The sequence below is a fragment of the Leiobunum rupestre genome, chromosome 7, assembly GCF_980474605.1.
Source record: "Leiobunum rupestre chromosome 7, qqLeiRupe1.1.hap1, whole genome shotgun sequence".
NCBI classification, from domain to species: Eukaryota; Metazoa; Arthropoda; class Arachnida; order Opiliones; family Sclerosomatidae; genus Leiobunum; species Leiobunum rupestre.
The window spans coordinates 12,187,529-12,215,025 of record NC_143390.1 but is presented as its reverse complement, the minus strand read 5'-3'; the positions used below and the strand labels follow the sequence as shown (position 1 = coordinate 12,215,025).

The 27,497-nt window shown below is 33.4% G+C and overlaps 3 protein-coding genes across 8 annotated transcripts in view; 2 read left to right on the top strand and 1 right to left on the bottom strand.

Annotated features, from left to right (window-relative positions):
- The window catches only part of LOC149934461 (protein phosphatase 1 regulatory subunit 14B), a 90,888-nt gene that overhangs the window by 41,636 nt on the left and 21,755 nt on the right, over positions 1–27,497 (top strand). The window lies entirely within an intron of this gene.
- LOC149934463 (death-associated inhibitor of apoptosis 2-like) lies at positions 5,512–7,321 on the bottom strand. 2 transcript variants are annotated; one of them, XR_016482375.1, is made up of 2 exons: positions 6,195–7,321; positions 5,512–5,994 (listed from the first exon to the last, which is right to left on the bottom strand). XR_016482375.1 is itself a non-coding variant. In XM_090181660.1 (2 exons), exon 2 carries the CDS (start codon positions 5,985–5,987, stop codon positions 5,610–5,612), a length of 378 nt encoding a protein of 125 aa, XP_090037786.1. In that variant the 5' UTR covers positions 5,988–5,989; positions 6,195–7,321; the 3' UTR covers positions 5,512–5,609. The 2 variants fall into 2 exon arrangements, 1 of the variants encoding a protein (XP_090037786.1); XM_090181660.1 differs by having other exon boundaries at positions 5,512–5,989.
- LOC149934462 (baculoviral IAP repeat-containing protein 1f-like) lies at positions 15,991–19,826 on the top strand. Of its 4 annotated transcripts, none has more exons than XM_090181190.1 (6): positions 15,991–17,117; positions 17,318–17,693; positions 17,876–18,247; positions 18,319–18,393; positions 18,463–19,127; positions 19,313–19,826. In XM_090181190.1, the coding sequence occupies exons 2-3, from the start codon at positions 17,325–17,327 to the stop codon at positions 18,080–18,082; spliced, it is 576 nt and encodes a 191-aa protein (XP_090037316.1). In that variant the 5' UTR covers positions 15,991–17,117; positions 17,318–17,324; the 3' UTR covers positions 18,083–18,247; positions 18,319–18,393; positions 18,463–19,127; positions 19,313–19,826. The 4 variants fall into 3 exon arrangements, with proteins under 4 accessions (XP_090037316.1, XP_090037318.1, XP_090037317.1 ...); XM_090181191.1 differs by having other exon boundaries at positions 17,323–17,693; positions 17,876–18,393; XM_090181189.1 differs by having other exon boundaries at positions 17,876–18,393.

Below are 27,497 nucleotides of genomic sequence, written 5' to 3'. Positions count from 1 at the left end.
TTTTTTCCCGCTTTTTAGCCCCGCTAACATACATTTATTTTATTTTTACTTTTTGATTTGGGAAACAATGGGAAGAGAAATTTGGCTGATCGCGATTACACTACGAACAGAACCACGTGACGTTTTTGGCTTTTTCTTGTTTTGTTTGAAGGGGGGGGGGTCAAATTATGAAAGTTGTAGTTTTGTTCGCAACTAATGGTGGAAATTTAATTTCAACTTCTGTCATTCGCATTTGTCAACGTGTATAACCTAGTTTTAAGAAAAGCTATTAAAATTATGGTATTTTTGTAGAGTTATATTGTTTTTTTTTGTTATTTTCGCTTGTACTAGATTTAAAAAAATATATACAAAGATGTAATATTACGTTAAATTTAATAAACTTCCGAGCAGGGTTGGCAATTTTAGATTTTATTTTAAAAAATCAATTTCTTTTAATTTAGGCCTAAACCGTATTTTATTGATTTTTTTTTATTTTTATGGATTTTTTGATTTTAATTAAATTTTCAAAGTTTTATATAATTATTATAATTTTACCTAAAACAAATCAGTTTTAATTTTTGAAAGATTTAATCTATATACGTATAATGAATCTATTCAATTTAAGCTAATAATCATATAGAAGTTTTTATTTTGTAAAACCTATTTTGGTGGAATCCCCACACACAGGTAGACTCCAATGCAACATTAAGGGGGAAGTACAAGGGAGATTATATTTAAACGGTAACCTAAATTATAGCAATTGGCGAGGTTTTTTCTTTTTCAAAAATACTATATAAAAATTGATTTAAATCGCGATTTAAATCAAGTTGATTTAAATCAGCCAACCCTGCTTTCGAGGGGTACGTTGATCAGTACGCGTAATCAATGTACAAGCCGGAAGCTTTGACTGTACTAAAAAGAATACTTGTACTCTGTACTACCAAAGGCTGTATTATCTCTCCTTCGTGTACAGAATTTACAGAAGTGGTTAGCCCCTAGAAAACGTTTGAGCTCCTGGTAGTAGGCTAACCCACGTAGATCTATAATTTATCGACATAATATTTTGAACTCTAAATTTATTTATTATAACCAGAAGCGGATAATTATGTTACGAAAAAAGTATGCATCTAGGTGTTTAAAACGAGACCTTCGAAGGCTTAAGGCAGATTAATTTGGGCTCGAATGTCTCTCCATAACGCGGAAGCAGATGGCGCATCACGGCTTAAACGTAACCCATTGTATTTTGCCGCCTAACTATGTAAAATGTGAAAATTACACCGCGCAATTAATAATATTTTCCTTATACAAGGTTCGTACAGAACCTGGATATCCTGGAGAACCTGGATAAATCAGGGATCTGTAAAATGGAGGTAAAATGTCAGGGATAAGTCAGGGATTTAAATAATTTCGTAGAAAGTCAGGGATAAGTCAGGAATTTTAGTTAGTCAACCAAACCACACATTAACAAAGAATTTTGACCTAAAATAATAAAAAAAATGTCCAAAAATATAACCAAAAAGGTCAGGAATATTGGCAAAAATTGGTCAGGGATAATCTGGAAAGTCATGGATTTTAGATCGGAAATTTTCGTACGAACCCTGTGATAATAGGTTGAGATAATCACTATTTGATGTATTTTTAAACAACAGAAGACTGACAAAGGTACATGTTTCAAACGAATAACCTTGGTAAAAGAGAGACATACACTTCCCTCTAATATATGTTATTTATTTCTGGTAGAACTGAACCTGAATTATTAAAGCATTTTATTTTTCCGATGTAATTTGGTGCTTGCTCGTAGCGTCGTAGGCTTACTTCGTGACACGAGGCTAAACGCTATACAGACCATGTTTGGCAAATAACCACGTGACCACCATGGGCGTTTTAATGTCATGGCCAACGTAACCTTGTTACCATGGCATTGAAATCACTATTTTATGATGTTTTGCAAGTCGAGATACGTTTCTTGTTACCATGGCAATGAAAATGGGGAAATAATCCCGAGAAAACTACGTATCACTATTTTATGATGTTTTACGCGACTTTTGTAGTATTTTTACATCAGACTGAGTCATTACTTAATGTTTAATGTAGCTTTAACCTTCGTTTTGGTATATTTCAATTATTAGATCATTATTGAAATTATTATAGATATAAAACCTGTTTTTCTTAAAATGTGTGGTTTTTTTTAATGCTCGACGTTTATTCTCGGGTATATGATATATTTCGCGTATTTTGATTGCGAAGTACCGAGATAATCGTAAAAAATTGTTCCTTTAGTTAAATTATCCTCTACACCCTTAAAATTACGTTTTAATATCTGTTTTATTTGCAGAATTCCACCTATACGTACCTGTACCAACTGTACAATTTTTCTTATCTTATAGAACCAGATTGTAAAAAAAAAAGCATATCTCGTCTCGTTATGCCAGATAAGCTATAAGTTATTATATAAAATGTACGCTAACTTTTCGAATTTTCTCCAACACACGCCCGTCCTTGAGAACACGCGCTCATAGAATGTTTTCAACATATTCTCCAAATATTATTTCGGGACGTATTTTTTAGTCTTCTAAGGAATTACAAGAACCTTATGTATGCAAAGTGCGCGTTAGAAAGTATATTCATTATTTATCAATATTAAAGTTAACTTTATATTTGAATAGGCAGTATATATGTACATATTATATATAGATATATATATTCAGGGTTGCCAGGGATCTAGGAAAACAGGGAAAAGGAATTTAAAAATAGGCTTAAAATGACAAGAATTTTAAAATAGGCCTAAAAGGACACGGAATTTTAAAATAGGCCTAATAGGACAGGGAATTTTTATAATTTTTTATAAAGTCGATGAAATTATAAATATGCCTAAAAGTACAGGGAAACGTCAGGGAATTTTTAAAATTTGTAAAAAGTCGGTGAATTTAAAAAATAGGCCTAAAAGGACAGAAAAAATTTAGGGAATTTTTTGAATTTGTAAAAAGTCGGTGAATTTAAAAAATAGGCCTAAAAGGACAGGGAAACTTTAGGGAATTTTTAGAATTGGGAAAAAGTCGGGGAATTTACAAATAGGCTTAAAAGGACAGGAAAACGTTAGGTAATTTTTAGAATTTGTAAAAAGTCGGAATTTGAAAATAGGCCTAAAAGGCCATAGAAACGTTAGGGAATTTAATTTTATCTTGAATATTTTACGAAGGAACTTTAGTATAGTTCTGTGACAAATTCTGTAACTTTTATCATAAGTGTATAATATTGTTACATAAGTGTGACATATTCTTAGTTCCTTAAAAGTTCAGGTTATTTTTTAAAAGTTGCGATAAATCATTTTTTGTTAAAATATAACCTTATTTATTATGGTAAATTTATAAACGTCTGATAAAAGTGAAATATATAAGAATTTATTTTTATAAATTTCGATTAAATAATGGTCCGGGGAAAGTAAGGGAATTTAAATCGGAAGATATTGTGGCAACCCTGATATGTAAATTTAACTAGATTCTCTATTCTCTGAATTTAAAATGTGGTTTTCGTGGAAATTGAGAATTTTGGTTATTAATAAATTATTAACTTTTTTCGGGATGCTTTTTAGAGTTTTTGAAATTATCTCTGATTTGACTCTTTTAAACTAGCTTCCGAATAAGAACATTAAAATCCTTCATACGACCCTAGAACCTGGGTCTCTTGTTTGCTTAATTCCTTGAAACTGACGTCTAAACCCCCCTTCCCCCCCTTTCGTGCCAGTGAGTAATTCGACCATGATACCCAAGGTCCTAAGTATAAACAAATATATTTTTGATCGAAGGTATAGGTGGGTTAAATTCTAAAATTAATGTATTGTTTGCTCTTTGTCAAAGTCGACTATAATCGTGTTAATAGTTCCTGGTTTATTCCGGAAAGAGCCTTTTCAAATTGAGATGTATAATGAAAACTGTAGGCTACCACTGTCACTAATTAATTAATTAAGCGTTGAAACTATTCAGAGATTTGCCAAACCTTTCTACAGATTTCCCGCGATTTATGAATAATCTTGGAATTTTTAGATTTTAATGAAAAATTTCGAGATTTTTTTTGAGTTCCAAAATGTTTTACTGTTCATTTTGTGTTATTCCAAATGACTTTATGATTTCTAAAATAATCTGAATTTGAATATATGCATTAAAGACTTCCCTATTTTTAAGGATTTTAGTTTTTGTAAGATTCTTTTAAATTACTGTTTAAATTTTAGATTTCTTTAGATTTAGAAATCTTTTCTGAATTTTTTATTTGATTTTTTTATTTTAAGAAATGGAGTGATTTTTTTTCTAAAAATTATTATTATTATTATTATTACTTGTCCCAATAACGGTAAGCCTAAGCTGACGTCATAGGTCACCGAGGTCACGCTGAGGTATGACGTCAAAGTACCATCGTCGTCTGCTTTTTCGTCTAACTGCGCGTGTATCAGATATTATTGAAACCTCGCTTATCATTTTCCGTCGAATATTATCTATTTAGAATGCCAATCCCATATTTCAGTTGCAACGACTAAAATTGGATCGAAAACGGAAAATATTTCCATGTAAATTAACATATTGATTTCTGCTTACGAGCTTAAGGTATTTCACTGTTACAAGGAAGCTGGTTTGAAACCAGTAGATTCCATTTCTTCACAGGATTGTTGATTTATTTACTTAAAGAAACGATTTATTTGATTAGAAAAGTTTAAAAAAACGATTTATTAGAGAGGGGGGTGTCTATCCGGTGATTGAGAATTTCATTCTCAATCACCGGATAGACACAAAGAGCTTGGCTCCCGCCGTTCACCCGCGCCTATCCCGTTCCTCCCCCACCCGCGCCTCTCCTCCCTTGATCACCAGAATTTCCAATCACCAGAATTTCTAATCACCAGAATTTCTAATCATCAGATTGCCGCAGCAGTTTTATCTCTCCGAAATAATTAATGTACCCAAAATTGGACAGCCAGTTTATTATTCTTTTTAGGGGAATCTCTATGGGAGTTTAACATTACAATAAAGCTAAAAGGTCCAGTTTGGGGTACATTTGGTCCGAAATGGGGTACATAGGGCCGAAAATGGTGACTTTGGTCGTTTTTGGGGTACATTTGGTCCATTTTGGTCCATTTTTGGGTACATCCCTGCTTTCCCCCATCCCCATTCACTGGATACTTTATCTCTCGTTCACCAGCTCCTTTTCCCCATTGCTATCCCCATTCACTGGATACTTTATCTCTCTCTCTCGATCACCCGCTCCTTTCCCCCATTGCGTTCCTCCCTTAATCACCAGAATTTATAATCACTAGATTATCTCTCCCGTTCACCAGCTGCTTTCCCCCCATCCCCATTCTCCAAAATTAGTTTTTGCTCGTGCAGATATCTGGAGATTAGATTTTTACCCGTTTGCTTATCGCTTCCGAACTCCATAATTTCTAATCTCTAGGTAATAAAAACAAGTTATTTACATTTAATTTTTTATTTTAGAACTTTGTTTACATGTTAGTAGGTACTATCAGATATTCCATTAGATGGTTATCTTGTACATTACTCAATTAAAACAAATTAAAGTAGTTAAGTTTACAGGCATTTAAATGGGGTGAAACGATCTCCTGCAACTTAATTTAATTAAAAGTTCTAACTCACGTATTTGTAGTGTTTAGCAGCAGTATCGTCTGACATACAGTCACAAACGTCTTCTTCAGGTACAGGTGAGATGTATTTGTCAGTGACCGTAGTTGCTTTTGGCGTCGGGGGAATGTCCCATTCTAGCGAAAGGTACTTTTTTTCCGATGGTGAATTATCCCTAGCCGGACAGTTTGGAAAGAATCTAGCGTGTTCAAGTTCTGGTACGTCTCCTGATTCCCATCCTTCTAATACGCCATGGCACTTGTAACATCGTACTTCATCGCCCCGCTGAATATAGTAGAATCCAGCCTTCGCTAGTTGTTCCTTAGTAACGTGCGGATTTTTCCAGTGACGAAACGTTTCAAGTCGATACACTTCAATATCCATAGCTGATCTAGACCAAATACGTTCTATAGTTTCAAATGATACATTCTCTAAGCCTACATTTACCCATAAGTCTACTAAACCTAATTTTATCAATATGGTTAAATTTCTACGCTAAAATTCTCAATATAAACGCTTTTTTCAATATGCAAATTGTTTTAAATATGTCTAAAAATATAGTCTATTTCAAAGAAAAAAATAGTTACTTACTTTATGGGTAGAAATCCTTTGTCGAGCTGTAGAAAAGACAGCGATCCGTCAGCAGGTCTTTACTCGTCAATGCACCGTAGATAAATGACGCATGGAAGATTAATTTATTCCTATCTTGTTGAGAATAATTCATCACGTGATCTAAACTTCAAATAACCCTCAAATTCTATTGGCTGTCTCTCTCTGACAGTTTAAACTGCCTCTAATGATTGACGGCACATATTAACCCACTTGAGTATTTGGAAAAAACCCTTTGCTACTCAAAGGAGAGTTTTGGAAATACCACGTTGACGATATCAAAATCGAGCTCTCACTAGAAAATGTTTTGACGTCACCCAGATGAGATCCTATTGAACGAGATATTTCCGAACTAATAATTATCACGTGATCAAATCTGCAACTAATGATACTCATTGACGTCACATAATTTTACCCACTTGAAAAAAAAAACCCATTGTAGATTCCTCTCGGGAGCTTTTGATGGAATCATATCCTAGAAAACAATACAATTAATAGAAATTTACATTAAATTAGTATACTATTAATACCATTTTGCGAACTACAGTGAAAAAAGTTACAATTTTACGGTAGAAACGTTTTCAATAACTTAATTGTCTAAAATGTATACTCTACAACAAAAACAAAATAGTAAATTACTTTCTACGCTAATCTTGGCCTAAAAAAAAAAGCAAAATACTAAAATTCATTTTTAACTCTAATTCAGATTCCTACCTGGTAAGCCTAAATTTAATATACTAAGTATAATATGCCTTAAAGTTCAAATACTGTCTAATACAATAAATATTCATGAAAAATTCTTACTTTGTATGTACAATGAACGCTCCAAAAGGCTGAAAATGTAACATGGGACAAGACAGAATTTCTACCCAAACCTTTCCGATTGTATCGTCAAATAAAACAAAGATCTCGCTAAGTCAAAGTTCAGCTATCTTATCAATGGTACGAGCGCACGCGCTCGGAAAAATGAACGAGTCACGTGAGAATCGGTACGTCACGAGCCCCTATGCATAAATGTTAGGGCGTCTTACTACCATTAGATCTAATCGCACTAGCACATTCTCGAAAAATAAACCAGTTCTTGGGAATAAGAGACGGTTTTTTTATCAAAGATAAGCCAATTTATAGTTTATTGTATGAAAATATTAATTAATTCGGAAATATATTCGATGCTTACTGTTTTTTTATAATAATACGCTGAAATACATTTTCCAATACGTAAAAAATTAAAGCTAGACCTAAAAAACCTGTAAAGTGTAAATAGTTAAGACTATTTTTTATCAAAGTAAGCCAAGTTTAAAGCTTATTGTCATTGGTTCCATAACAAAAACCACATTGTAACGTGATAATGGCTGCTCACTAATCCCAATTCCATGTGAAACTCTTTCAGTTTCTTTAAGTTCCTTTTGAGTTACAAAATAGGGTTTTAGAAATAGATTTTTCCTATTTCATTAAATATAAGTATTAAAATTAGAATTGCTTCATTAAATTATGCATTTGTACTGTTGTACTGTACTGTACACAATACCTGCATTTGAAATTGTATAACATAAAAACACAGTTTTTTAAAAAAATATATCAAGGTTTTCAATTCAGTTAAAGGTTCCATAACAAAAACCACATTCGGATCAAAATAAATTTATTTATTTATTTTATTTTTATACAGATTTTTTTTCATTTTTTTTGCCTTAATTTCAATTTTGGGAGTCGGTACCCGTTTCACCGAAGATGAAGATGCTTCGTTTTATTCAGCGTAGGGTAAATCGCCGTGTAAAAAAACATCTAGCATTGCATTAACTTTTTCCTCGTCCTCGTCCGAGACCCCTACAATACGTCTCTCGATCTATAAAGTAAAGAAATCAAAATAATAAGCTAAACGATAATCCATACCTTCTATTCACTAGTTCAATTTATCACTGTCTCATATATCCACTATCGTACATACATACATACATACACTAACTTACTAACGCTTTAGTCTCCGCAAGTTTTTATGTTGTATAATCAAAGTTTTGAATTGAATAATAATAATAATAATAATAATAATTAGATCAAAACAAATTTCAAGCTTACGTTAATGTATTCCCTTGAGTGAGGGCCCAATCTTTGAAAAATCTTATCAATGACGACATGGGTAGCTAGATGGACGTCGATGTAACCTTCGTCCTCTTGCAGGTTCAATTCACGTAAATACCAGTTTTTATATTTTCTTAACATTATTTCTAACGTTCTAAACGAAAATTGTTTTTCGGTTGGCATATCAGGCTTAAAAGAAAACCTAAGAACAGCTTTAGTTACACGCATATCCACGTTATTTTCCATAGCTAATATTTAGCCCTTAAACTTGCTCGTAATTACGAAGAATGTAAAAATGTAGATTGCTCGCTCCTATATTTATGCCAAATCAGAAATCACTTGAAATAATAACTTCATTTGGTACTTAAAAACGGTGAGAGGTGGGAGGAGGGGTTTGGTAATTTATAAATTTTTATAATCAAATGTACCATAGCAAAAGTATATAAATAATACAAGAAGTGCACTAATTATTATTTTCGCTCGCCAGGTAATTTCATTTGATTTCCGTTTCGCACGGACGCAGATAACATGGTAACGCGACTACAGCGAACCGATAAAACTAATTAATAAAATATTGTCAACCATTTGATATTAGAAATGTTAAAATAAAACTTTTACAGATAAATCTAATTTATAAAATATTGCCAATTGAGGGTTTGCAAGTTAGTTTGATTATAGGTTTTGTACCATCGTCTGCTTCGTAAACTTTAGGGATGCGTTGGGAGGGCTCAAATTAAGCTAAGGGGATACACTTCTTGTTTAATTTATATACTTCTAACCATATTAAAGTATCAATTTTAATTAAAGGAATTCAACTTAAGTGTTGTTTTGCTATCTGAAATTCGAAAACAAAGAAGGTAGTACAGGGGTACTTAAGTTGATTTTAATATTTTTTTAGAAATAACTTAAGTATACAGCGAAATAATCATTAGTGGTATCTAATTTTTTTAAGTGCCCCACATACTTCTCATCTCGTATAAAAGGGGGTCATTTTTGTACTATAAAACCATTCCATTCCTGAAATCCGCTACAGGAAAATCTGCAAAGGGATAAAAAACAATATATATAGCTTAAATCAAATAAATAAATAAATAAATATATTCTTTATGGATTATAAGTTCGCGAAAGGTGTGTATTATATTTAATTTCTTACATTTCGTATCATTATTTAATGATTTTTTATTTTTAAAAAAGTATGTCTTACTCTGAAGTCACACTCTGGTTTTGGAGTTACAGCTTCAATTTTTGATGGTGCCCCAGCCGTGTACTTAACAAACGGTGTCAATAGTATCGTTGTCTCAATTCAATCTTGGGATTGTCTTACTGAAAAATGGTCCTATGTCATTGACGCTCTGGGGTCACAAACAGGAATACGAATTACTCTACCAACGCCTACTATTGAGCAGTATTCGGATTGCTGTTACAACCATTACTTTCGCGTAACGTCAACAGGCGGAGAGTTTAATTGGATTCTGCAACCATTTAGTCAAAAGTATTTGCTAGATGAAATGTGTTTAACTGGGAGTTTGACGCTTAGCGTACCCCAGGTAATTGCGTTCGATCAGTGTAAACCCAGAATTGATGAGCAACTTTCCGTACTTCGGCAAAATCAATCATCCATCACCACAATGTATGAAGTTCTCGAACAAAAATTCAGAACTTTCTATAGTGTTTTCAAACCTTTGGAGAGGAGAGAGAATCCCTGTGGCTTTTTAGAACTATACAGTGGATTCCGTCTCTCAAACGACTATTCTAAGCCTTTGGAAAACCTCTTTTTAGAAAAATTCTGTGGGAATTGCCCCTTTGAAATATATTCTCTAATGAATTATTGTTTGAACGATATAAAACATTTACAATTACTGTTGGGAGACATACTGTAATTTTCTAAACAATAAACAAAAATACGAACCATTTTCATGTTTTATTATTATTAGGAATATGGATGAAAAAAAACACACATTAAATATTTATTTCAAATATCTGTAGAACCGAAGCCTCTCGAACCTCTTTCTGTATCTTCTTCAATTTGCTAATACAAACCAAAACAGGAAAATTGAAATAATAATAATAATTTTGGAGGGTGGAACATATCAATTTAACTCACAAGGCATTCCATAGGAACTGGCATCGAAATACATTCGCAGATAAGTTGAGCTATTCGATCGCCTCTGAAAATTTTAAATGCGTTTTTCCCGTGATTAATCAAGACAACCCCTATTGTACCAGTGTAATCTTTATCTATCACACCTGCTAAAACATCAATACCATGTTTTACGGAAAGACCCGAACGAGGGGCTAGAAATAAATAAATAAAAATAAAACATGGTATTCGTTAAATAAATATATATATATATATAATATTACCAATACGGCCGTAGCAGAAATCAGGTATAACTACACTTAAATCAGTATTTATTAGCTCTCTTGCCATGGGGGCTACAACATAGTTATATGCACTACATAAATCAAGACCTGCAGAGCCAGGTGTTTCTCGAGTAGGTGCGCATGCATATTTCGTTAATCTTACGAATTTCAGAATTTGCTGAGGAATTTCCATTATGGATAAATATTAAAGACAAATATTAAAGACAAATATTAAAAAAATATTCTAACGAGTAAAGAAGTTTCAAACACAAATGACAAGTTTTACGAAAAAATTCCTTTTATAGCGTTTAACTCGATTTAAAATTCTTTAGATACGCTACTTAAGATAATCTATGAAGTATTCTTGTAAACAGATCTTGTTATAGTGAAGATTAGTTGATTAAGCTAAGCAATTTACGAGCGACGTCCTAGCGTACTTGTAATTAAGAAAGTAAGTACTTAGTTTTTACGATTTTGCTTAAAACTATGATTTTAAATCGATAAAGTGAAACACGTAAAGTGTCCCTGACCAAAATTGTTTCGCAAACATCTGTACCGTTTAATAAGATACGAGTATGATAACGATTTCTAGAACCCTTTAAATTTTTAATTACTTATTTTTGGGTTGACTACCAATTTGGAGGACTACTGTTTTGATTTTGATATAACTAAATTTGATTGGTTTTCGAAAAGTTATTGAAGTTTAGTAAATTATATCCTTCGCATACTTAAATTAAGCCTTTCCACAATCAATGTAATTTAAATAAAGTTATTGAAAGATTGAAGCATTTTTTTTTGTATACTTAGATGGAATCATATATTACCTACTTTATCAAGTCAAAGTTTAGTAAATTATACCCAGGATATAAGTTATCATGTTGACTTATAACCCTAACTTAATAATTTAAGCAATTCTTTTCTCTCTCTCTCTTAAAGAAATCTTATTGTAATAAGCTTAAAAATTTAGGAATAAACTTATATTATAGGATGAAGAAAAGTCAATAGACATTTATTTGTAAATTATTCGCAATTTTATTTATTTATTTATTTATAAAACGAACTACAGTTCGGTCTCTGGGAGGCTTAGGGTAATGACAGCATCCCATGAAATCGAACGCTGAGCACTCCTCCTGTCGACGGCTTCTCTTCGACCCTCTTCTTCCACAGTACGTACAGCGGAGATGGGGCGGGAACTCCTTTATAAGATGCCCGGGGATGTGTTTGGTATAGACATTACCATGTCGAAAAATTACTCCCATTTGATAATGCGCGCACTCTCGACCCCAGCAAAAGAAGAGTGCTCCACCTCTTACAGCCAATTCTTCCGTACATTCGCCGCAGTGAAAGCAAATCATAGATTCGGTTGTCGTACCGACGTACTCATTTCCCGAGGCCAAAGTTATGGAAATAGGATCCATTACTATAAAATTAGTAAGAATGAATGATTGAATATAATATATATACAAAGTTTAGAATTTACAATTGACGTATATCTACGTACTTAGTCCCTCGAGCCGATTCCGAACGAATTGGCTGTTTTCTTAATACTATCTCTCAATTTTTCTGTTTACCCTTTTTATACTCGAAAAAAACAATTTACAACTGACATCATAATTATAAACTGGGGGCGGGGGTAGAAGAGAAAACTTTTCGAAAACCAATCAAATTTAGTTATATCAAAATCAAAACAGTAGTCCTCCAAATTGGTAGTCAACCCAAAAATAAGTAATTAAAAATTTAAAGGGCTCTAGAAATCGTTATCATACTCGTATCTTATTAAACGGTACAGATGTTTGCGAAACAATTTTGGTCAGGGACACTTTACGTGTTTCACTTTATCGATTTAAAATCATAGTTTTAAACAAAATCGTAAAAACTAAGTACTTACTTTCTTAATTACAAGTACGCTAGAATCCGCCTGTCGACGTTACGCGAAAGTAATGGTTGTAACAGCAATCCGAATACTGCTCAATAGTAGGCGTTGGTAGAGTAATTCGTATTCCTGTTTGTGACCCCAGAGCGTCAATGACATAGGACCATTTTTCAGTAAGACAATCCCAAGATTGAATTGAGACAACGATACTATTGACACCGTTTGTTAAGTACACGGCTGGGGCACCATCAGTCTCTTAAAGAAATCTTATTGTAATAAGCTTAAAAATTTAGGAATAAACTTATATTATAGGATGAAGAAAAGTCAATAGACATTTATTTGTAAATTATTCGCAATTTTATTTATTTATTTATTTATAAAACGAACTACAGTTCGGTCTCTGGGAGGCTTAGGGTAATGACAGCATCCCATGAAATCGAACGCTGAGCACTCCTCCTGTCGACGGCTTCTCTTCGACCCTCTTCTTCCACAGTACGTACAGCGGAGATGGGGCGGGAACTCCTTTATAAGATGCCCGGGGATGTGTTTGGTATAGACATTACCATGTCGAAAAATTACACCCATTTGATAATGCGCGCACTCTCGACCCCAGCAAAAGAAGAGTGCTCCACCTCTTACAGCCAATTCTTCCGTACATTCGCCGCAGTGAAAGCAAATCATAGATTCGGTTGTCGTACCGACGTACTCATTTCCCGAGGCCAAAGTTATGGAAATAGGATCCATTACTATAAAATTAGTAAGAATGAATGATTGAATATAATATATATACAAAGTTTAGAATTTGCAATTGACGTATATCTACGTACTTAGTCCCTCGAGCCGATTCCGAAACAATTCGAATTGGCTGTTTTCTTAATACTATCTCTCAATTTTTCTGTTTACCCTTTTTATACTCGAAAAAAACAATTTACAACTGACATCATAATTATAAACTGGGGGCGGGGGTAGAAGAGAAAACTTTTCGAAAACCAATCAAATTTAGTTATATCAAAATCAAAAGAGTAGTCCTCCAAATTGGTAGTCAACCCAAAAATAAGTAATTAAAAATTTAAACTATATTCAAATTTTCCTAATGAATCATTATTGAACATAGGGCTCTAGAAATCGTCATCATACTCGTATTTTATTAAACGGTACAGATGTTTGTGAAACAATTTTGGTCAGGGACACTTTACGTGTTTCACTTTATCGATTTAAAATCATAGTTTTAAGCAAAATCGTAAAACTAAGTACTTACTTTCTTAATTACAAGTACGCTAGGACGTCGCTCGTAAATTGCTTAGCTTAATCAACTTATCTTCACTATTAAATAATGATACGAAATGTAAGAAATTAAATATAATACACACCTTTCGCGAACTTATAATCCATAAAGAATATATTTATTTATTTATTTATTTGATTTAAGCTATATATATTGTTTTTTATCCCTTTGCAGATTTTCCTGTAGCGGATTTCAGGAATGGAATGGTTTTATAGTACAAAAATGACCCCCTTTTATACGAGATGAGAAGTATGTGGGGCACTTAAAAAAATTAGATACCACTAATGATTATTTCGCTGTATACTTAAGTTATTTCTAAAAAAATATTAAAATCAACTTAAGTACCCCTGTACTACCTTCTTTGTTTTCGAATTTCAGATAGCAAAACAACACTTAAGTTGAATTCCTTTAATTAAAATTGATACTTTAATATGGTTAGAAGTATATAAATTAAACAAGAAGTGTATCCCCTTAGCTTAATTTGAGCCCTCCCAACGCATCCCTAAAGTTTACGAAGCAGACGATGGTACAAAACCTATAATCAAACTAACTTGCAAACCCTCAATTGGCAATATTTTATAAATTAGATTTATCTGTAAAAGTTTTATTTTAACATTTCTAATATCAAATGGTTGACAATATTTTATTAATTAGCTTTATCGGTTCGCTGTAGTCGCGTTACCATGTTATCTGCGTCCGTGCGAAACGGAAATCAAACGAAATTACCTGGCGAGCGAAAATTCTAATTAGTACACTTCTTGTATTATTTATATACTTTTGCTATGGTACACTTGATTATAAAAATTTATAAATTACCAAACCCCTCCTCCCACCTCTCACCGTTTTTAAGTACCAAATGAAGTTATTATTTCAAGTGATTTCTGATTTGGCATAAATATAGGAGCGAGCAATCTACATTTTTACATTCTTCGTAATTACGAGCAAGTTTAAGGGCTAAATATTAGCTATGGAAAATAACGTGGATATGCGTGTAACTAAAGCTGTTCTTAGGTTTTCTTTTAAGCCTGATATGCCAACCGAAAAACAATTTTCGTTTAGAACGTTAGAAATAATGTTAAGAAAATATAAAAACTGGTATTTACGTGAATTGAACCTGCAAGAGGACGAAGGTTACATCGACGTCCATCTAGCTACCCATGTCGTCATTGATAAGATTTTTCAAAGATTGGGCCCTCACTCAAGGGAATACATTAACGTAAGCTTGAAATTTGTTTTGATCTAATTATTATTATTATTATTATTATTATTCAATTCAAAACTTTGATTATACAACATAAAAACTTGCGGAGACTAAAGCGTTAGTAAGTTAGTGTATGTATGTATGTATGTACGATAGTGGATATATGAGACAGTGATAAATTGAACTAGTGAATAGAAGGTATGGATTATCGTTTAGCTTATTATTTTGATTTCTTTACTTTATAGATCGAGAGACGTATTGTAGGGGTCTCGGACGAGGACGAGGAAAAAGTTAATGCAATGCTAGATGTTTTTTTACACGGCGATTTACCCTACGCTGAATAAAACGAAGCATCTTCATCTTCGGTGAAACGGGTACCGACTCCCAAAATTGAAATTAAGGCAAAAAAAATGAAAAAAAATCTGTATAAAAATAAAATAAATAAATAAATTTATTTTGATCCGAATGTGGTTTTTGTTATGGAACCTTTAACTGAATTGAAAACCTTGATATATTTTTTTAAAAAACTGTGTTTTTATGTTATACAATTTCAAATGCAGGTATTGTGTACAGTACAGTACAACAGTACAAATGCATAATTTAATGAAGCAATTCAAATTTTAATACTTATATTTAATGAAATAGGAAAAATCTATTTCTAAAACCCTATTTTGTAACTCAAAAGGAACTTAAAGAAACTGAAAGAGTTTCACATGGAATTGGGATTAGTGAGCAGCCATTATCACGTTACAATGTGGTTTTTGTTATGGAACCAATGACAATAAGCTTTAAACTTGGCTTACTTTGATAAAAAATAGTCTTAACTATTTACACTTTACAGGTTTTTTAGGTCTAGCTTTAATTTTTTACGTATTGGAAAATGTATTTCAGCGTATTATTATAAAAAAACAGTAAGCATCGAATATATTTCCGAATTAATTAATATTTTCATACAATAAACTATAAATTGGCTTATCTTTGATAAAAAAACCGTCTCTTATTCCCAAGAACTGGTTTATTTTTCGAGAATGTGCTAGTGCGATTAGATCTAATGGTAGTAAGACGCCCTAACATTTATGCATAGGGGCTCGTGACGTACCGATTCTCACGTGACTCGTTCATTTTTCCGAGCGCGTGCGCTCGTACCATTGATAAGATAGCTGAACTTTGACTTAGCGAGATCTTTGTTTTATTTGACGATACAATCGGAAAGGTTTGGGTAGAAATTCTGTCTTGTCCCATGTTACATTTTCAGCCTTTTGGAGCGTTCATTGTACATACAAAGTAAGAATTTTTCATGAATATTTATTGTATTAGACAGTATTTGAACTTTAAGGCATATTATACTTAGTATATTAAATTTAGGCTTACCAGGTAGGAATCTGAATTAGAGTTAAAAATGAATTTTAGTATTTTGCTTTTTTTTTTAGGCCAAGATTAGCGTAGAAAGTAATTTACTATTTTGTTTTTGTTGTAGAGTATACATTTTAGACAATTAAGTTATTGAAAACGTTTCTACCGTAAAATTGTAACTTTTTTCACTGTAGTTCGCAAAATGGTATTAATAGTATACTAATTTAATGTAAATTTCTATTAATTGTATTGTTTTCTAGGATATGATTCCATCAAAAGCTCCCGAGAGGAATCTACAATGGGTTTTTTTTTTCAAGTGGGTAAAATTATGTGACGTCAATGAGTATCATTAGTTGCAGATTTGATCACGTGATAATTATTAGTTCGGAAATATCTCGTTCAATAGGATCTCATCTGGGTGACGTCAAAACATTTTCTAGTGAGAGCTCGATTTTGATATCGTCAACGTGGTATTTCCAAAACTCTCCTTTGAGTAGCAAAGGGTTTTTTCCAAATACTCAAGTGGGTTAATATGTGCCGTCAATCATTAGAGGCAGTTTAAACTGTCAGAGAGAGACAGCCAATAGAATTTGAGGGTTATTTGAAGTTTAGATCACGTGATGAATTATTCTCAACAAGATAGGAATAAATTAATCTTCCATGCGTCATTTATCTACGGTGCATTGACGAGTAAAGACCTGCTGACGGATCGCTGTCTTTTCTACAGCTCGACAAAGGATTTCTACCCATAAAGTAAGTAACTATTTTTTTCTTTGAAATAGACTATATTTTTAGACATATTTAAAACAATTTGCATATTGAAAAAAGCGTTTATATTGAGAATTTTAGCGTAGAAATTTAACCATATTGATAAAATTAGGTTTAGTAGACTTATGGGTAAATGTAGGCTTAGAGAATGTATCATTTGAAACTATAGAACGTATTTGGTCTAGATCAGCTATGGATATTGAAGTGTATCGACTTGAAACGTTTCGTCACTGGAAAAATCCGCACGTTACTAAGGAACAACTAGCGAAGGCTGGATTCTACTATATTCAGCGGGGCGATGAAGTACGATGTTACAAGTGCCATGGCGTATTAGAAGGATGGGAATCAGGAGACGTACCAGAACTTGAACACGCTAGATTCTTTCCAAACTGTCCGGCTAGGGATAATTCACCATCGGAAAAAAAGTACCTTTCGCTAGAATGGGACATTCCCCCGACGCCAAAAGCAACTACGGTCACTGACAAATACATCTCACCTGTACCTGAAGAAGACGTTTGTGACTGTATGTCAGACGATACTGCTGCTAAACACTACAAATACGTGAGTTAGAACTTTTAATTAAATTAAGTTGCAGGAGATCGTTTCACCCCATTTAAATGCCTGTAAACTTAACTACTTTAATTTGTTTTAATTGAGTAATGTACAAGATAACCATCTAATGGAATATCTGATAGTACCTACTAACATGTAAACAAAGTTCTAAAATAAAAAATTTTTTCCAGAATTTCGTTAAGTCAACCAGTCCAATGCAAGAACGTACTACAATGCGGACTCTTATCTGTAAATTTGTTAGACTTTGCACGAACCTAAACCATCTTCTCGTGACGTACGCTAAGAGGAAGATGGTGGAAATTCCCAGTCTCACGAAATTAATTATCTACGAACACTATTTAACCAATGGAAAAATTTACAGACTTTACCCACACTGAATAGATTCCACACTCAATCACTAACTTAGATTTCATCACGGAAAAGAAGGAGATAGGATATAGGGGCTAGGAAATGGTGGGGATGGAAAATGGTATAAAAAGGGAGTAAATCAATTAGAACAAATTATTCTCATCTGGACCGATGCAAAAAGAAATCAAAATGCGGTAAATATTATTTTAACATTTAAATAACTTTTGGGACAAAAAAATTAAAGATTTTAATTTTCTTCATGTAGAATTGAAGAGATTATAAATAGAATTTTATGGACGAGCCGAAATGATGATAGTATAAAATATGAGCTTAGAATAAGGTAATAAATTAAATTTCACGAATTATATATGCTGTACTAAAGTTAAAATTTTATGTATTGTTCTGTTAGGATTGAGGAGAGAGAAGATGTAGCAGGAAATCGGATGTTCCTACAATTTGTAGAACATCAGCTATACTGGGATGATAGGAGCTCCATACATAGTAGTATGGTTCTACTATCCATACCTATTAATATGGAATAAAAAAATTAACTTTTATCACGATTCTTTTATTTTCCTATCCAACAATAATCATTTCAGTATATATCAAACATTACAATAACAAGGATTATATGCAATTGCAATTGCTAAAATAGTGTATTCTACCGAGTTAATAGTCTCTAAGATTTCCTCCTGGGGGTTCCCCCCGAAACAGGATTAATTTTTATCAAAGTTGTATCAGAAGTAAATTAGGGGGGGGGGGGAAGTAAGCGCAATGTATTTTCAGCTATTCTAATCTGCCTAATTTAACACGTGACGAATTTTTTATCGCTAACCGATGAGCAGTAACCTCTATTTTTGGTTACATTTTACATTCTCCCGTGACATCAATTGGTTTCAACCAATGAGAAATCAGGATTTACTTGAAGTTTCGAGTGTTATTTGATCTCTAGATATACGACTCAGCGTTCTTTTAGTTCCTGGACCTCATCGAGAAGAGACACGTAGATTTTCGCGCTCCGTTCCCGCCTTCTCGACTCTATTTACTGGCAAAGGCTTAAGGATTTCCGTAAAAGTAAGTGACTTTATTATTTTACTGTAGAGGGAAATTAGGCCTTGTTTAAATTGAAGTAAATAGACTTAGATTCTAGTCAAATAGTCTTAGAGTCTAACCAAAATAAATAGAAAAAACATTTATTGAAATTTAGGCTTAACCAATTAGGCTTAAGAATGTTGACAATAGCTTATAGAAACTATCAGTTTACAGTATGGACATCGAAGCGTATCGACTTGAAACTTTTCGTCACTGGAGAAACCCCCACGTTACTAAGGAACAACTAGCGAAGGCTGGATTCTACTATATTCAGCGGGGCGATGAAGTACGATGTTACAAGTGCCATGGCGTATTAGAAGGATGGGAATCAGGAGACGTACCAGAATGGGAACATGCTAGATTCTTTCCACACTGTCCGTCGAGGGATAATTCACCATCGGAAAAAAAGTACCTTTCGCAAGAATGGGAGATCCCGGCACCACCAAGGGCAGCGGCACTGGAGGATGACGATTTCATATCTATTCCGGTCAGACGTGGTGAGGTAGAACTTTTATTAAAATTATTTATACAATCCGCACTTGCAGAAGGTAGTTCGTTTCAGCCCATTAAATGAAATTGTACATATTCCTTACGAAGATCGAGTTAATTTTTTTTATATTGATAAAATGCGATTTAAACGCGTTATTTATAATGTCGGTCTAATATTAGAACCTGTTTTACGCAATCATGTAATTAAAAGTAAAATAAAATTGGAAATTAATTAAATTGAAAATAACTTGTTATTATTGCCTAGAGATTAGAAATTAAGGGGTTCTGAAGCGATAAGCAAACGGGTAAAAATCTAATCTCCAGATATCTGCGCGAGGAAAACAAATTCTGGAGAATGGGGATGGGGGGAAAGCAACTGGTGATTAGAAGGGGTGAAAGCAATGGGGGAAAGGAGCTGGTGAACGAGAGATAAAGTATCCAGTGAATGGGGGTTGGGGGAAAGCAACCCGTGAACGGGAGAATCTGGTGAATAGAAATTCTGGTGATTAGAAATTCTGGTGATTGGAAATTCTGGTGATCAAGGGAGGAGAGGCGCGGGTGGGGGAGGAACGGGATAGGCGCGGGTGAACGGCGGGAGCCAAGCTCTTTGTGTCTATCCGGTGATTGAGAATGAAATTCTCAATCACCGGATAGACACCCCCCTCTCTTTTATTTGATTAGAAAAGTTTTAAACGATTTATTTGATTAGAAAAGTTTAAAAAACGATTTATTTGATTAGAAAAGTTTAAAAAACGATTTCTTTGATTAGAAAAGGTTAAAAAACGATTTATTTGATTAGAAAAGGTTAAAAAACGATTTATTTGATTAGAAAAGTTTTAAAAACGATTTATTTGATTAGAAAAGGTTAAAAAACGATTTATTTGATTAGAAAAGTTTAAAAAAACGATTTATTTGATTAGAAAAGTTTAAAAAACGATTTATTTGATTAGAAAAGTTTTAAAAACGATTTATAGGTAGGTTCTCTAACAATACCAATTCAGAGCAAAATAAATTAAAAGTACTTGAATGGTTTAAAATTTCACTTTACCGCTGCATTTAAATTATTAATCTATTTGTCAATAAAAAGACGGACAAAATGTGAAAACAATAAAATAAAATATCAATGAAAAATATCAGATCTAAATCAAATAAATTGATTTTCCGATGTTTTAAGAAAACAAAATCAACGTCCGAGCGTGGCTTTCTGTAATGAATGTAGAAACGAGTGTTCTTTGGCGTCTAAATATTGGTTTAATTAGATTTGCTAACTCCGTTCGTTTTTGCTGGATGGGACGGTACATTACGGCTAACCGTGGTCGGGAATTTGCAATTAGCTTCGCGTGTTTTCTCGTCCTGACCCTCGTTCTACTGGGAAAGTCCCCCTGTAATACAATAATAACACCGCAGTCTACCGTGTCTTTTATAAGAGATCGACCAAGATCTAATGACATTAGCCCAGCCCGCATTGTACCTTGGGGTTTGAAGCCGAGTAAGAAAAAAAAATCGACGGTTGTTTTTCTTGCCTGGATGACCAAGCGTGTACAACTTCCAGATTTTTTTGGGCCCGTTTAAAGATAGGCCGTCTAAAGCGAAGTATCTTACCTGAAAGAACTTACGACAATTTCATTTGCATACCTAGCACGACGTCCATTTATTTTAGCAAGAATATATTAATTTCTACTTACGGAGAATTACAATGTTCAGACAACCTCTCACGCTCGAAAAATGAGATCCTTCAACGTAAAAAAAACTTAAATCAGCCCTGTATCTTATTGGTTCCGTAAAACTGACGTGTTCCGACGTGATTGAAGTTCACACGGGTAACGTTTTTCCCTCCCCCTCTCGTGCCCCGGGGAAAATTGGAACAAAACCCGAGTCACTGTTTGCCATAATATTATTATTAAATAATAAATTATCGATTATAATTGTATTATATTAATAACTATTCTAATAATAATAATATTAAATAATTACACGAATCTATTTAATTTATTTAAATCAATAGATTCATGATAAATACTGCAATACCATAACGGCGTCATTTTAGGAATTAACGCTTATAAATAGGTGGTTTCTTTTCGCCTGTTCTCGGTCTAAAAGTGTACTCTATTTACCCTAAAACGTTTTATTCGCCTGTTCCGGGGATGATAATTACTCCGGCCCATAAACTATTCGCTTGTTCCGCAGTATTAGGGCTACTCTTTGTACTCCTTCTGGCAAGGAGGTGTAAAGGAGTAAATCGGATTTGGTCGTCTGCTAGCCAGAATTTATCCGCTTAAAAGGCCACAGGCTGCCATTTTTTAAGAACGTTTTTACTCCGATTCAAACTATTCTCCACCACAGAATCGGAGTTAAATGACGTCATAGCCTTACTCTTCTTACCCTACTCCGAAATCCCGGAACAAGCGAAAAGAAACCACCTCGAGTTAAGGGAGGCACCGATATATCGGCCTATTTTTCTAGTGTTAAAAGGAACCACCTATGGAGTGTAATGCAAAGGATGATAAAATTAGCGAATTAGTAGATTAGTCCATAATGAAAAGGGATAAAAAAGCTAAACCCTAAACAAATTTGAAGAAAATTTAAAAACTTACATAGCTCGTACCAATAGGTCTTCGAGCAAACAAAGACGCGAAACTCTGATCAAATAGATCTTCGAGCAAACAAAGACGCGAAACTCTGATCAAATAGATCTTCGAGTGAAAAACTAAATTAAAAATAATAAAAATAAAAATGTCTTAAAATTTGTTTAGGGTTTAGCTTTCTAATCCCTTTTTATAATGGACTAATCTACTAATTTTATCATCCTTCCTTTTAACGTTACATTTCGTATTTACTATTATCCACCACTCTCCCCCTATTCGTCTTTCCGTTTTGAAATTTTTAATATCTAGGCTTAGTTTATCTTTTCGGTTTAAGAGTCGCAAGCCAGATTTCCCGCACGGTACTGATGAGTTCCAACTAGGACGAAACCGGTCTACCGTTGGAAATGCTGGCTATTTTATTTATTTTTAATTTAGTTTTTCACTCGAAGATCTATGGGTCCGAGTTTCGAGTCTTTTGTTTGCTCGAAGACCTATCGGTACGAGCTATAAGTTTTTAAATTTTCTTCAAATTTGTTTAGGGTTTATCTTTTTTATCCCTTTTTATAATGGACTAATCTACTAATTCGCTAATTTTATCATCTATTTTTCTAGTACCGATTAAAAATAAGAAAATTCTCGATTAACTAACTAATGATAATATTTTATTTGATTGGCCGCGCCATGGATCCAGACTTCAGAAGCATACATTTTTTAGACAGGGGGTTACGAGTGTAAACAAATAAAAAACAACGATATTCGATTTGTGATAGAAAATAGGTATCACGTAAAAAGAAAAGAAACGTATTCGGATATGCTCTTTGCAAACTTTTTTTCATGAAAAATTAGAATAAAATGGTATGACAGTGATACAATGATTTTATCATATACACTACTAGTATGATAAATCACTTTGTTAATATCTGTACCGATATCGGTGCATCCCTACCTAAATATAAATAAATACATTATTGATTTTACTCAAATGAATAAATCGTAAAGCTGAAAATTGAAATTAAAATTGCAACAGCGATTCGAGTGTAATTTTTGTGAATAATTGGTTTTCTTGGGATTGTTGGTGATGGAGCGGTGTAATTGCACGCAGGATTCACGCTTGCTTGCTTTAATTGTAATCCTTTGTTTGGCGCGTTCCGGCCAGATACGCAACCCGTCGCCGAAGCAAATGTCCATTTCTTTGTTACTCGCTCCGTATATTTGGCAATTCCACCGGAATCACCGAGTCTAAGGATTGTCGGACATCGCCGCAATGGGATTTTTTTATTTCATTTTTTATTTTGGACCAAGTTTGTTCACCCTCTTTTACTTTTCATCCGTATTATTATTTGGCTTCGTTGATTTCATTTTTGTTTTGGCTGATCGATTGACTTATTTTATTCCTGAATCAATCTATATTACATCTTGGAAACTTGGATTAATATTATTATCTCTTTAGTTCTATTCATTTCTGCTTTGGTTATCAATATAAGCCGCGGGTATGTTGTACGATTATACAAGTGTTATCAGAAGCATATAATATATATCTTGTATTTAGATTTTTATTCGTTATTCCTCTGTTTTACTAGTTGACACTATTTTAAACTTTTTGCCATATTTGACACTTTATTTTTGGTCGTATTTGGCACTATTTACTTTTGGTCATATTTGGCACTATTTATTTTTGCCATATTTGCCACTGTTTACTTTATGCCATATTGGCCATTATTTATTTTTGGTCATATTGTCCACTATTTATTTTTGCCATATTTGCCACTATTTATTTTGGGTAATATTTGCCACTATTTATTTTGGGTCATATTTGCCACTATTTATTTTTGGTCATATTTGCCACTATTTATTTTGGGTCATATTTGCCACTATTTATTTTTGGTCATATTTGCCACTATTTATTTTTGGTCATATTTGCCACTATTTATTTTGGGTAATATTTGCCACTATTTATTTTTGGTCATATTTGCCACTATTTATTTTGGGTAATATTTGCCACTATTTATTTTTGGTCATATTTGCCACTATTTATTTTTGGTCATATTTGCCACTATTTATTTTTGGTCATATTTGCCACTATTTATTTTTGGTCATATTTGCCACTATTTATTTTTGGTCATATTTGCCACTATATATTTTGGGTCATATTTGCCATATTTGCCACTATTTTCTACTTTTGTCACTTGTTCGCAATTTTAGGGAAAAAGTGGCCTTTGGTAACTCTGACTGCAAACCTTCGCCTGATTTTTCGTTTATTTTCTTTGCGTTCTAGATCAGTTGTCGTCAAATGGGTCATCTTGACCTTCAAAATGTTAATCTTGAAAATATCTCAAAAATATAATATTGTCTTATAATAAAAAATAGCTGCTATAAACCATGGCGATTTCGACCTTGAAAATGGTGATCTTCAAAGTGGCAATCTTTTAAACTGAAAATTTGGGAACTTCTCTCTCTTAAAACGTATATGATGTACTTCTAGTATTAAGTAATTTCCCAACCAAAAGTTCAATTTACCCAAAACTAAATAAATGATCCAAAAGAAAATTGCAGAGACCATCTGAAATAAACAATATTATAAATATTATATTACGTGTTTGTGTTTCCCAGGCTTTCACTTCTAGAGCACTCCTTTTCCCGGGGGTATGTCGAATTCGTCCTCTAATAACAGGAACAAACTTTCCTTACAGTAGAAATCGAAAGTGTTTCGTAAAAGCCGGCGGGCATTTTAGACCCTATCCAAACACGCGGCCGAAAAAAACGTATATTTTGATTTTTGCATACGTAAACGATTTCACTTTCTAATTCTTGCGCACCGAAAATAATTATTCTATGGAAAGTGGACCCCCTTCCCCCCCCCCCCCCTGTGGGTCCAAGGAGTCTCCGGAGCGTACCTGTTTTTTATACGGTTTAAATGCAAGTTCAAGGTGATTTTTTGGTGTAATGAGATTTCCAAATGAGACTATAATTACGATTCTTCTCATCGCCAACCGCCGCTAATGGATGTACGAGTTATAACCAGACGCGGAATATCCGGTGGCGCCATGTTTACTTCTTGATTCCCGGGAACGAAACCACGCCCCTTCAGATTTCCTCGCGTAATCTTTCCCCCCTTTCTGCCGGTAATGGGGAAGACAATCCGGTAGGATCGCGATTCGTATCGTCATTAAAGCTAGTTCATTTTGAAAACACTCTCTCCGTTGAGGTTAGATATTCTTTGTTAATACTGAATATATTCTTGGTGATACCTTAATCGTTATAGCTAGTGTGTATTCGGAGACGCGGTTTTCTGATTTGGGAGGTATATCCTATGACATTCAATGTTTCGTATACTGTAATTGCCGAGTGCCGGTAATTCAGTTAGCCATATAATTAATATAATTATGTCCCGTAAAAAGTGAATAGGAGATTCCGTATTACAAATAAAAAACTACAGGTTAGACATGGAAAATTCCTACTCCTAAGTTTTTTTTAATTAGGATATGCAAATTTAAAATATTTCAATCGTTATTATATTAATTGTTCAATTATTTCCCGTGGTTAAAATATACGTTTTTTAATATTTTAAAAGAGCAAAAAACTCAAGGTGAGTTAGATGACCAGATTTCCTATATTTTTCTATATTTTTAATGCCTTCCTATAAATTCCAATATTTTTAAGGCCTTCCTATATATTCCTTTATTTTCACTTATTTTTCTATATTTTCCTATAATTTAACGGTCGTTTTGAAAATGAATGAACTATTTTGTAGGTGTCTTAGAACATCTAGTGAAAACACTGCTACTTTCGAACCAAATCTAGAAATTCCTATTTTTCCTATAAAATTTTCAAAGTCGTTCCCAGGTCACCGTGCAAACGTCTTGAATTTATCATTTTAAAATTGTTCTAAAGGGATTATTTCCAGTATTTCTGTTGCCGCCCAAGGATTCCAATATTTTCCGCTCACTCTTATTACCTTTGACATTTTCGGTATAGTGGTTTGTTGCGGTGTTAATCTCTAAAATTGTTAAAGGGGATATAACCTCAACTCATTCTTTATGGAAGACCCCGTCACAATTTGAGCCAGAATTCTATAATTAGCTTCTATTCCCTTTAAAAATGACCAGAAAATTATTAATAGCAAATATAAACAAACGAAATGATTAAATAGTAGTTAAATTTAATTGAGGTTACAATCAGGGTTTCCACGGTATCTGGAAAACCTGGAATTTCTGGAAAAGTCAGGGAGTTTGAATAAGGATTTAAAAATCAGGGAAATGTCAGGAAATTTAATTTCGGTTGCAAATATGAAACTTTTACTAAAATATAGGTTAATACATACAAAAACTTGGCACAAAATAAATCAGGGAAAATCTGGAAAAGTCCGGGAATTTGATTGTGAAAAAAATGTGGCAACCCTGTACAATACAGTTTAGATTATATAACTCATAGTAGTAATTAGACTGGAAAAGTCAATTAGAAATAAATTTATTCAATAAAAAAATCGATTGATTTGATTTTTATTAGTCAGGTTAAACCAACCTCTGGAAAACGTGTAGGTGGAACTTGTAGGATTATAAGATTGTGTACAATCCATACTCCTACAAGTTCGCCTTACACGTTTTAGAGGGGCTTTCTTAACCAGGGTTCGTACACAACCCGAAAAAGTTGGGTAATTTCAAAATATTTCCACAAGGTTAGGGAAAAGTCAGGGAATTTGAAAATTATTCCCAAAAGGTCAGGGAAACGTCAAGGAATTTTAAAATGACTCCATAAAAATCAGGCAAATAAATTTTTGAAATAAAATATTTTTCAAGATTTTTATCTCAATTTCTCAAAGCATTCATTTATTCTACAAAAATGGTCAGGGAAAATTTGGCAATTTGGTGAGGGAAAAACTGGAAATGTCAGGGAATTGAATTCCAGAAAATTTGGTACGAACCCTGTTCTAATGAACATAAAATCCAAAAAGAAGTATCCCGATTTCATTTTCTATTATATTTAGCTAAAATCTATATAAATAAAATCTGATGTTTGTATATGTATTGGTTTGTTTCCTTCTATGCACGCCCAAGATAATTGTCCGATTCGCACGAAATTTGTCCTGTGACATTGTGGCGCCTGCCGTCAGGTTATAGGGGCGTCTTGAGATTGCTAACCTTCGTAGTTGCTCAAGAGTTGGAGCTGCAAATAACCTGTACATACTAGTGTTCGTACGGGGACGACGCACCCCGCTAAAATCCTAAAAATATAAAATAGATAGGTTCCTTCTCTCCCCTTTTTTCGTGGGCGACAATAG

Coding starts and splice junctions, on each gene's coding strand:
- LOC149934463 (XM_090181660.1), bottom strand. CDS start 5,987: ATGGATATTGAAGTGTATCGACTTGAAACGTTTCGTCACTGGAAAAAT.
- LOC149934462 (XM_090181191.1), top strand. CDS start 17,325: ATGGATATTGAAGTGTATCGACTTGAAACGTTTCGTCACTGGAAAAAT. Junction 17,694..17,875: donor CTGCTAAACACTACAAATAC/GTGAGTTAGAAC, acceptor AATTTTTTCCAG/AATTTCGTTAAGTCAACCAG.